This window comes from Oncorhynchus nerka, linkage group LG6 (assembly GCF_034236695.1).
Source record: "Oncorhynchus nerka isolate Pitt River linkage group LG6, Oner_Uvic_2.0, whole genome shotgun sequence".
Classification (NCBI taxonomy): Eukaryota; Metazoa; Chordata; class Actinopteri; order Salmoniformes; family Salmonidae; genus Oncorhynchus; species Oncorhynchus nerka.
In genome coordinates this window covers 22,926,869-22,939,211 of record NC_088401.1, presented here as the reverse complement: position 1 = coordinate 22,939,211, position 12,343 = coordinate 22,926,869, and the positions used below count along the sequence as shown (strand labels likewise).

Here is a 12,343-nt window from a genome sequence, read left to right as displayed (position 1 = left end):
GATTATAACGCCAACATTTTAAGAAAAAGGGCATATTATTGACCTAAAAGGTTAGCCGTTGCTAGCGTATCCAGGGTCAGTGATACATAGATAAACCATGTACTGTCTATCTATGGGAACAACTGCAATCATATGGTGGATTGGAAATTATGCAGACAATTACATTGATGGAAGCCACAATCGATCTGCAATATTAAAGCTGATCCAACCCCCTGAAAAAAACATATGCAATCATGTTCCTAGCAACATTGCTAAATTGAATTAAATAAAATGTTACCTGTAATGGGGATCTCATGTAGTTTAATTGTCATGTCCTTATTTTCCCACTGTACCTAAATTACAAGGGATGGATTCCCACTAAACAATTTTATTTGTCAGCACTTAAAAGGCCAAATCTGGTATATGGTTTGCCTCATATTCATTGTCGACTGGTATCATTTTAAATTGAGCATATAGCTCAACCTGTAAACAATGTGTGAGGTTCGCTATTCTCTGCTTCAGATGACAGATGTCCATAAAGTCAATTATGCTATCATACTCTATCTAGGTTTATGGCTGCATTGGCAACGCATGCCATGTGAAAAGCTGAAAAATGTATTCAAATAACGGATATACTGAGAGAGAGTGACAATCAAATAAAACAGATTGGAGATCTTCAAAGAATCAACACTTCATGATTCTTCTCATGACTTCAACATGTACAAATAAGATCATATGTAAAGATTAGACATCTTAGTCTAAACAACAATAGGTACTTGAGTAGTAACAAGTAGGCTATTATTACTAAAGAATAATTTAAGGTGAACAAAAAAAACTCCATACCAGCGGTGGCTAACCTTGCTCCACTGTTCCCTGATCTACTGGGTTAGTGGATTTATATTCCAGCCTAGAAATAGCCTGCTTGATTATCAGGTGTATTATTGCTGGGCTGAAAGAAAACCCTGCATATCCAGCAGACCTCCAGCAGGGTTGGCCTGCTCCAATTGCAATATGTTTATACATTTTGTGTGATGTTTAACTATATTTATGTATATAATATTTGCTAACATAGGTAGGCCTACACGTGGCATATAGGATATACCCTTAATATCTTAGGACATTCATTGGGACCTCTCTCTTCATCGCAATCAGGCTTTACATATCTGAGGACATAGACTTTACATAAACTGGAACTGGAGAATATTGTCATGTCCTCCAACGTAATTACCTCACCCTATCCAGTAGTCTACTGTACACTCCCTTTACTGACAGCTGGAGCTGCAATTTCACCCTGTCCCATGGCTGTTATCTACAAATGCATTTGGAGTCTGTATTTTTAATTTACAAGGATTACATCAAGATAGCTAGCTAATAAGAAGTTAGTTAGCTGATGACACTTAATTCGCTTAGCAAATTTTACAGCTCAGTTGAGTTAGCCTATAACGTGGCCTACTGTAGCAGCTAGCTAATAATAGTTTTTTTTACTTAAAAATGTTTAAAAATGTATTCTCCCACTGCCTGTTTTTTGTGTCCTTACAAAAACAAAATAATGTTCAACTGTCACAATATTTTTGGTGGTAGCAAAGCGCAGCCATGTTGACAAATGGAATGGGGAGGACAGGTGTGTTTTGTCACCAGAGCGGTTTAGAACGTGCGCATGCTGCTCTCTCCTCTCGCTCACGTGATTCAGCCAATAGCTCTTACTGCTCTCAACACACACCGCTCCAGCCCTCCCCACCACTCACGCACTCAGCAACAGCCTGGCAGTCAGCAGCAGGTCACAGTGAAATATATATATGTTTAAGAGAAATTCCATTGCGGCTGCGGTGCAACTGGGCACGCAAAAAGCAACCTGCGACAACAAAAAAAACATTCACAAGCGACATCGTTTTCAAAGTAGCCCATTTAACAGGAAAACCGCGGACATGGCAACACTGCCTGAATCTAGCAGAGGCAACAATTACAATGACGGAACAGTGACTCACATGACATACAGCACCTCCTTCTACGGGCGTGTAAGGGGAGGGTTCTTGAAATGTAACATCCAATCAAAATCTTGCCACTGGGAGCCAGCGGACCATTCAAACCGTTTTTGCTATAGAACGTGATATGGGAGGTATGGCAAGACGAGACTACATTGGGACGAATGGAGTGGGTGGAGTAGAAAGTGTTGCTGGGCACATAGACCTCAGTCCCCCATTAAATAACATATATAGATTCTACATTCTCTAGTGAGTAACCTCAACCCCACTTTTACTTCAGCATCTGGAGTAGTTTTCTAAGCCAATATGTAGGCCAATAATATAATAAGCCAATATGTACTGTATTGCATATACAGTGTATTTCATTGGGGCATTTATTTGACCCAAATAAACGTACAAAAGTCACATAAATATAAACAAATATGGATTATTGTTCATGTTTAGACTAGTATTTTTCACATATCATGAACGTAGGAGACTTTTATTTTGAAAATTTTCGAAATTTCGTGACCCGGATGTACTTTTCTTTGTGTTGCCCACGAGACCCTGGTGATCGCTTCTACCTAAAAACACAAAACAACAAGACAAACTATTTCAAAGTATTTTATCAGTTGAATATTATAAAGATGGCAGGGAATGTTAAATTCTTTAGATTTGTCGGTGGTTATGTGTGCGGCGCCGCCGTCACCACTGGATCATGTGTTGCAGTGATGAAACTTTACAAGGATGAGGACACAGAGGACCAGAGAGAGCCCGAGAAAGGTTTGCTTTTAAGTTAGTATTTAGCTAGCTAAGTTAAGTTAGCCGTCACCTGTAATGAAATTAGCCAGTATACACAGATGATACGTAATGATTACCTAATGAACAATTATCATAGCTGATACACAAGTACCCAAATGATTCATATTAAACTTAGCCAGTTCAGAGGCCAGCCAAATGTGGTAGAATTTTGCAATATTTGTGAGTTCTGCCTATGTAAATAACATCAATTCTTTGTTACAGTTCCTCAGGCACAGCAGGAGATAGGGCGGTATGGCTTCCCCTTGACAGGAGCTGAGATACGATACTACGCCAACCACACATTGTCCTACAACCAAGCCATGAAAACACCAAGATGGGTCGCAGAGCACCTGTCACATGAGAAACTATTGGGTAATAATGTTGTAATGATAATCTAATAATGTAGTCATAATATCCCTATGAGCAAAAATGTATTGTGCTCACTGGGATAGTCATAGGCAGCTGTTATACAGACATTCTAGATATAGGCTAATTCTCTTCTTCTTGCTGCCGCAGGGAAAGCCGACAGAAAGCACTGTAAATTCAAGCCAGACCCCAGTATCCCAGAACCCTTCACTGCACACAATGCTGACTACCTGGGCAGTGGCTGGTCCAGGGGCCACATGGCCCCCGCAGGAGACAACAAGACCTCCGAGGTACCCAGCAACATCACACCTATCCAACATATTGGTGACATTTAGTGTCATAGATTGAGCTTGGAGTAATGTCTTGTCCTTAGTTGATGTGGTTTACACCAGTGGTTTGTTAAGACCTTTTCTCGTTTTGATGGTATGTGAGGTGAACTGGTCTTACAGAATTCTCTCCTTTCTGTTCCTATTAACAGCAGTCAATGGCTGAAACCTTCTACCTATCCAACATTGTGCCCCAGAACTATGAAAACAACGCTGGATACTGGAACAGGTATATGGGAACCCCCAGTGATATTCATTGCATTTGTTCCACAAGTTAGGTGATACTACTTGGTCCTAGTACTGTATATAAATAGAAGGACCTATGCTGAAATAAAACTCTCTCTTAATCTAAGCTATTGTACCTTGAAGCCAAACTTGACTTATGATCAATGTAATGATCATTTTGAAGTCCGTGATCTGTGTGTTGCCCCAGTATAATATACTGTTTTGTATTTCAGACTGGAGATGTACTGCAGGGACCTGGCCAAGCGCTTTGATGACGTGTGGGTCATATCGGGACCTCTGGTCCTTTCTGAAGAGAGGGCTGATGGGAAAAAGACAGTGTCCTACCAGGTAACTGAAGCTGTTAGGCGGACCACACTGTGCTGTCCAGGGTGCACAGCTCTAGGATCTCCCCAAATCCTAACCTTAACCATTAATGGGGGAAGTGCGACTAGGGGCAACTGTACAGTGTCCACTCAATGTCAGTGGTTTGTTTGAGAGCTCCAAAAAGAAATGCACTTGTAAAGTATTTAGACCCCTTGACTTTTTCCACATTTTGTTACGTTAAAGTCTTATTCTAAAATTGATTAAAAAGAAAACATCCTCATCGATCTACACACAATACACCATAATGACAAATCAAAAACAGTTGTTTTTTTAGATATGTTTGCAAATGTATTTAAAAAAAAAATGGAAATATCACATTTCCATAAGTATTCAGACCCTTTGTTCAGTACTTTGTTGAAGCACCTTTGGCAACGATTACAGCCTCAAGTCTTCTTGGGTATGACGCTACCAGCTTGTCACACCTATATTTTGGGAGCTTCTCCCATTCTTCTCTGTAGATCCTCTCAAGCTTTGTCAGGTTGGATGGGAAGCGTTGCTGCACAGCTATTTTCAGGTGTCGCCAGAGACGTTTGATCGGGTTCATGTCCGGGCTTTGGCTGGGCCACTCAAGGACATTCAGAGACTTGTCCACGAAGCCACTCCTGCGTTGTCTTGGCTGTGTGGAAGGTGAACCTTCGTCTCAGTCTGAGGTCCTGAGCGCTCTGGAGCAGGTTTTCATCAAGGATCTCTCTGTGCTTTGCTCTGTTCATCTTTCCCTCGATCCAGACTAGTTTCCCAGTCCCTGCCGCTGAAAGACATCCCCACAGCATGATGCTGCCACCACCATGCTTCACAGTAGGGATGGTGCCAGGTTTCCTCCAGATGTGACACTTGGCATTCAGGCCAAAGTGTTCAGTCTTGGTTTCATCAGACCAGAGAATCTTGTTTTTCATGGTCTGAGAGTGGGCTGTGATGTGGCTTTTAATGAGGAGTGGCTTCTGTCTGGCCACTCTACCATAAAAGCCTGATTGGTGGAGTGCTGCAGAACCTGTCCTTCTGGAAGGTTCTCCCATCTCCACAGAGGAACTCTGGAGCTCTATCAGAGTGACCATCGGGTTCTTGGTCACCTCCCTGACCAAGGCCCTTCTTCCCCGATTTCTCAGTTTGGCCGGGAGGCCAGCTCTAGGAAGAGTCACTTAATTATGCTCGGGCATCATCACTTAATTCTACCATGACATTGTTGAATACTCGTTTCTAATTGGCTTGAAGGACATTCTAGAATGTGCTTTATTATGTAAGCAATAATGCACGAGGGGGTGTGGTATATGGCCAATATACCACGGCTATGGGCTGTTCTTAGCACTACACAATGTGGAGTATATTGGCCATATACCTCAAACCCCCTAGGTGCCTTATTGCTATTATAAACCTGTTACCAACTTAATAAGAGCAGTAAAAATAAATGTTTTGTCATACCCGTGGTATACGGTCTGATATACCACGGCTGTCAGCCAATCAGCATTCAGGGCTCGAACCACCCAGTTTATAAATAAGGGATAATCAACGAGGAGCTATGCGTTCTCTGGAGAAAAAGTGTATGATATGGAAGGTGTATTCCACGACACGCTAGGGGAGTGGAACTAACCTTTCAAGGAGTTACATTATTTTCCAGAGAACACATAGTGCCCCAAGTTGATTATCTATTTTATACCATGGCTATAATTTAACACATTTGCCGCTAGAAATGTGTTCATTTGCAGGAATAAATGTGTTCAACATCTACTGAAATAATTTGCAAGTTCACTAGATAGCTACAGTAGTTGCCTTGGTAACCAAACAAACAGACTTACTAGTTTAGCTAACCAACCCATTAGTCCTTGCTCGCTATTATGAAAATAGATTTCAGCAATGCCAATAACTTCAATTTGACCGTTGCTTCCAAATGCAGCTCGTTGATTATCCCTTACATATACAATGAGGGAGGAGGTAACATGATGGTTATTTCCTGGACATATCACAGTGCAGCCTCATGGCCACTAGATGTCACTGTTGCACAAAAATCCCTCTTGTTGATGAAGCCCATCTTTTTTTCAAGTTTTTCCAACCCACAGAAAGCACACAAGTACTAAGTTGTTATTTATTCACTGAGACTTTTGTACACTGCCCATATTTTCATTAATAAAATATGCCAACACTCTCGGACAACACTCGCTAGATTCTGACTGGCTGTTTAGTAGCTTTTCATTTAAAAAGAAATTGAATATCTGGATGCTGTCGGCTGGTTAGGTTAGTGTTTGTTTTCCTCTGCGTTAGTTAGGTTTGCATCGATGCTTTGCCCCCCTGTGGCTGTTCTATCAGAGAGAGTGTGCTATGAATGTTTCTTTGTCCTCCAGTGAGGCCCAGAGTGTAAACCCACAAGGACAGACGGTTGCCCTAGGGCAGGGATCATCAACTAGATTCAGCCGCAGGCAGATTTTTTCTTGAGTCGATGGTCAAGGGGCCAGAACATAATTTTAAATAATTTGTAGACTGCAAATTGACCGCAAGACGCCCAAACAGATATAGTATTTGACTAAAACATCATTTCAAACCTTGCTTACATTTGTATACGATCACATATCTCTATTATTCGTGGGAATACTTTGGAACAGTTTTTTTTACATCAAAATAACTTGGGAGCTGATTTGCTGGTGTTTTTACAGTCTTTTATGTCTTCCAATAAAAAATGATAATAAATAAAATAACACTTTTTCGGGGGCCAAATAATGTCACAGTGACAGGTGTATGGGTTCCCCGCCAGTTGGGGAACCTAGCCCTAGGGCTGTTACCTAGACACACAGATCATCTGTGACAGGGGTCGTGTTCCACCCATTGAAACCCCAAACCCACCTGGGGCCTGAGCTGCAGCGGTGGGGATTAAACACACACGACACACCCACAGTTTATTGTTTCCTTTTGCTAGCTCTCCAGTTGCCATGGCAGTGCCACCTGGGCTTTGCCAGGCGGTCCTTATTTCCTGTGAGGGATTGAGAGGTTTAGAGGGCTCCGGGGATGCCCGCCTTAGGTTGGTAGTGCCAGCCTCTAACATCCGTGGTGGAGAGGCCTGGAGTGCAGTGTCTTTATCCCAGATGAACTCCCCTGGAGTGGGGTCTCCCTGTGGTTTATCAGGGGCCAACACACTGTCCCCCCATCAGCAGGAACAGGACTCCCACCTAGAGAGGAAGAAGAGAGAGAAAGAGAATGAGAGGAAGATAAAACAGAGAGAGAGGAAGGGATGGAGTGGAGAAGGAGAGCGTAGAGAAGAATGAAAACTCTGTGTAGTAGGTCTACCTTTTGTCCTTATGGGGATATTATATATATACACTACCATTCAAAAGTTTGGCGTCACTTAGAAATGTCCTTGTTTTTGAAAGAAAAGCACATTTTTTTTGTCCATTATAACAATTAGAAATAAAAGCTTAAATAAATAATTCACTCTAGTATTATTCTGACATGTCACGTTCTTAAAATAGTGGTGATCCTAACTGACCTAAGACAGGGAATTTTTACTAGGATTAAATGTCAGGAATTGTGAAAAACTGAGTTTAGATTTATTTGACTAAGGTGTATGTAAACTTCCAACTTCAACTGTAAATATATATATATACACATATAAGCTCAGTTGACATTTAATCCTAGTAAAAATTCCCTGTCTTTTTAGGTCAGTTAGGATCACCATTTTATTTTAAGAACGTGACATGTCAGAATAATAATAGAGAGAATGATTTATTTCAGCTTTTATTTCTTTCATCACATTCCCAGTGGGTCAGAAGTTTACATACACTAAATTAGTATTTGGTAGCATTGCCTTTAAATTGTTTAACTTGGGTCAAATGTTTTGGGTAGCCTTCCACAAGCTTCCAACAATAAATTGGGTGAATGTTGGCCCATTCCTCCTGACAGAGCTGATATAACTGAGTCAGGGTTGTAGGCCACCTTGCTCGCACACACTTTTTCAGTTCTGCCCATACATTTTCTATAGGATTGAGGTCAGGGCTTTGTGATGACCACTCTCATACCTTGACTTTGTTGTCCTTAGGCCATTTTGCCATAACTTTGGAAGTATGCTTGAGGTCATTTTCCATTTGGAAGACCCATTTGTGACCAAGCTTTAACTGACTGATGTCTTGTGATGTTGCTTCAATATAATTATTTTACATAATTTTCCTACCTCATGATGCCATCTATTTTGTGAAGTGCACCAGTCCCCCCACAACATGATGCTGCCACCCCCGTGCTTCACGGTTGGGATGGTGTTCTTCTGCTTGCAAGCTTCCCCCTTTTTCCTCCAAACATAATGATGGTCATTATGGCCAAACAGTTCTATTTTTGTTTCATCAGACCAGAGGACATTTCTCCAAAAAAGTACGATCTTTGACCCCACGTGCAGTTGCAAACCGTAGTCTGGCTTTTTTATGGAGGTTTTGGAGCAGTGGCTTCTTCCTTGCTGAGCGGCCTTTCAGGTTGTGTCGATATAGGACTCGTTTTACTGTGGATATAGATACTTTTTTACCTGTTTCCTCCAGCATCTTCACAAGGTCCTTTGCTGCTGTTCTGGGATTGATTTGCACTTTTCGCACCAAAGTACTTCAGGCATTTGGGAATTGCTCCCAAGGATGAACCAGACTTGTGGAGGTCTACAATTTTTTTCTGAGGTTTTGGCTGATTTCTTTACATTTTTCCATGATGTCAAGCAAAGAGGCGCTGAGTTTGAAGATGGCCTTGAAATACATCCACAGGTACACCTCCAATTGACATTAATGATGTCAAATAGCCTATCAGAAGCTTCTAAAGCCATGACATAATTTTCTGGAATTTTCTAAGCTGTTTAAAGGCACAGTCAACTTGGTGTATGTAAACATCTGACCCACAGGAATTGTGATACAGTGAATTATTATTGAAATAATCTGTCTGTAAACAATTGTTGGAAAAATGACTTGTGTCATGCACAAAGTACATGTCCTAACCGACTTGCTAAAACTATAGTTTGTTGACTCCAACCTAAGTGTATGTAAACTTCCAATTTCAACTGTGTGTATATATATAATTATTAGGAAATAGAAGACATACAAGACCACTGATAATCTCCCTCGATCTGGGGCTCCACGCAAGATCTCACCCCGGGGGGTCAAAAATCCCAGAACCACACGGGGGGACCTAGTGAATGACCTGCAGAGAGCTGGGACCAAAGTAACAAAGCCTACCATCAGTAACACACTACACCGCCAGGGACTCAAATCCTGCAGTGCCAGACGTGTCCCCCTGCTTAAGCCAGTACATGTCCAGGCATGGACGTCTGAAGTTTGCTAGAGAGCATTTGAATGATCCAGAAGAAGATTGGGAGAATGTCATATGGTCAGATGAAATCAAAATGTAACTTTTTGGTAAAAACTCAACTCGTCGTGTTTGGAGGACAAAGAATGCTGAGTGGCATACAAAGAACACCATACCTACTGTGAAGCATGGGGTGGAAACATCATGCTTTGGGGCTGTTTTTCTGCAAAGGGACCAGGACGACTGATCCGTGTAAAGGAAATAATGAATGGGGCCATGTATCGTGGGATTTTGAGTGAAAACCTCCTTCCATCAGCAAGGGCATTGAAGATGAAACGTGGCTGGGTCTTTCAGCATGACAATGATCCCAAACACACCGCCCGGGCAACGAAGGAGTGGCTTCGTAAGAAGCATTTCAAGGTAATGGAGTGGCCTAGCCAGTCTCCAGATCTCAACCCCATAGAACATCTTTGGAGGGAGTTGAAAGTCTGTGTTGCCCAGCAACAGCCCCAAAACATCACTGCTCTAGAGGAGATCTGCATGGAGAAATGGGCCAAAATACCAGCAACAGTGTGTGAAGACTTACAGAAAACGTTTGACCTCTGTCATTGCCAACCAACGGTATATAACAAAGTATTGAGATAAACTTTTGTTATTGACCAAGTACTTATTTTCTACCATAATTTGCAAATAAATTCATAAAAAATCCTACATTGTGATTTTCTGGATTTCTTTCTTCTCATTTTGTCTGTCATAGTTGAAGTGTACCTATGATGAAAATTACAGGCCTCTCTCATCTTTTTAAGTGGGAGAACTTTCACAATTGGTGGCTGACTAAATACTTTTTTGCCCCACTGTGTGTATATATATATGTATATATATATGTATATATATATGTATATAGTACCTGTCGAAAAGTTTGGACACAGCTACTCATTCAAGTGTTTTTCTTTATTTGACTATTTTCTACATTGTAGAATAATAGTGAAGACATCAAAACTATGAAATAACACGTATTGGATCATGTAGTAACGATTAAAGTGTTAAACAAATCAAAATATATTTTAGGTTCTTCAAGTAGCCACCCTTGATACTATGTCTAAGCCTATATATGTGTTTTATTTTCGGTACTTTCCTTCACAACCCCAATTTTATTATATGACCTTATGAAGGGAAATGTGATCTTAGTGTACAGTCTGTACTCCCGTTTATTCGAGTAATGTAACCGATTGAGAGGTCTCCTTGATTTGTCAAGGCCTTAGTTGGAGACCCGGGCACTGGGCAGGTGTGGTGAATGATTCTCCCTTTAACTGAATGGTTATTGCCCCTCTAACAAATGGCATTGTCCTATTTAGGTGCCGCTTGTGGATTTGACAGCTCTAATGCAGTTCCACCTCAGACACCATCAAAACAACAGCTACAGATATGCGGATGTCGGCTGAAGCGGATCTGCCTGGCTCCTGGATTATTTAACGAGGCTACTTTAATCTAGAACAAACAACCTTTACCATAAATCAGCGTGGACCTCTCCTTGAGATCTCAGGGCGCTGAAGGCATAAGTCCATCTGTTCTTTACGAGGCCTCCATAAACTAACACTGTCGTATCTCGGAACAGCCTAGCCCACAATCTATCGAGGCACGGGTAGACCAAAATATGCAAAATGCAAAAAAAATGTGTGATTTAACGTAATATGTTGTTATTTGTGCAGGTCATAGGCAAAGACGACGTGGCCGTCCCCACCCACCTCTTCAAAGTCATCCTCGTCGGGAAAGACCAATCGGCATCGGGCAATTTGACTAACAACCAATCGGCATCAGAAACCTTGGCCCTCGGGGCCTTTGTCGTACCCAACCAGCCAATCGGCTTCAAGCGCCCACTGACGGACTTCCAGGTAAGTCTATCGGAACTAGAGAAGATCTCGGGCCTGACCTTCTTTCCCAATGTGGAGCGGACAACTCCGAGCCTCCCCAACTTGTGCGATAGGGATTCCTGCCAACTGATGGACTTTAAGGATTTCACCTTGTACCTCACGGCCAGGAAGGTGGGCAGTGCCCGCACCACGGTGAAGCTGGAGAAGAGCATGGCGGAGCTGAAAGAGCAAGGCATCGCCCCGGACGACTACGTACTCAAACTGTACCAGGAGAAGAAGAAGGAGCTGGAAAACAAAGAGCATAACCTGGCTCATCTTCCTTAGGGCACTAAGAGAAAACGTTTTGTAGCAGAAACAGAAAATGAGGGTTTCTAATTGGACAAGTCCACATAGTCCCTCCTGTTTTCATTGGTTTGGTGCCTAATGAACACAACCCTGGATGGAATGTCCATTATGGCTCTGTGAAACGAGCAGCTGGTCAAGTGGCTGTTTTGCTCTGGGTTACATAGTTTGTTAGATTGTTTTTCTGTATATTTCTTTGTTTTTTTCCCATTGGAAGGTGTATTTCCCATGCCAGAATTACAAAACCTTTTTTTTTTTTTAAATGTGGATTGTTTTTTTTATTTACCCTGAACAAAAATATAAACGCAACATGCAACAATTTCAGCATTTTACCGAGTTACAGTTCATATAAGGAAATCAGTCAATTTAAATAAATGTATTGTCCCCCCCGTCTAACTCAATCAGCTTATCAGGCTTTTAATGGGTACTAATCGTTAATAGAGACCCAGGCGGAATCATGTGTTTCCTGTCGCCACTAATTGCATTGAGACATTTCAATTGGACCGCAGGAAAAAGAAGGGCCGAGAAGCACTATGGGTCGCTTTATTGTTTGTATTACCTCATAGCTGACTTCAGGACATTACCACTCAACCACTGCCGTCCGCCAAATGGACCACGCAGATATCAGATATACAGTAGTATCACATCACTAAAGACTAGCCTAGACCCCATCACTCACCCATCATCCACCTTACACACACAAACACACACACAGGATCTTACTCAGCCAAAGAAAAATCAACCATAGCCTATTGGAACCAGGATGAGAAGTATTATGCCTAATGCAGTGTAATTGACAAATGAGAACACATGAACACACACTCTGTCTACTGTA

The 12,343-nt window shown here is 41.8% G+C and overlaps 1 protein-coding gene across 1 annotated transcript; it reads left to right on the top strand.

Annotated features, from left to right (window-relative positions):
• Window positions 1–2,476: 2,476 nt before the first annotated feature.
• On the top strand, window positions 2,477–11,909 carry LOC115130189 (nuclease EXOG, mitochondrial). Its single transcript, XM_029661063.2, has 6 exons — window positions 2,477–2,723; window positions 2,964–3,113; window positions 3,258–3,397; window positions 3,586–3,662; window positions 3,892–4,006; window positions 11,005–11,909. The coding sequence occupies exons 1-6, from the start codon at window positions 2,477–2,479 to the stop codon at window positions 11,488–11,490; spliced, it is 1,215 nt and encodes a 404-aa protein (XP_029516923.2). The 3' UTR covers window positions 11,491–11,909.
• The last annotated feature ends 434 nt before the right edge of the window (window positions 11,910–12,343 follow it).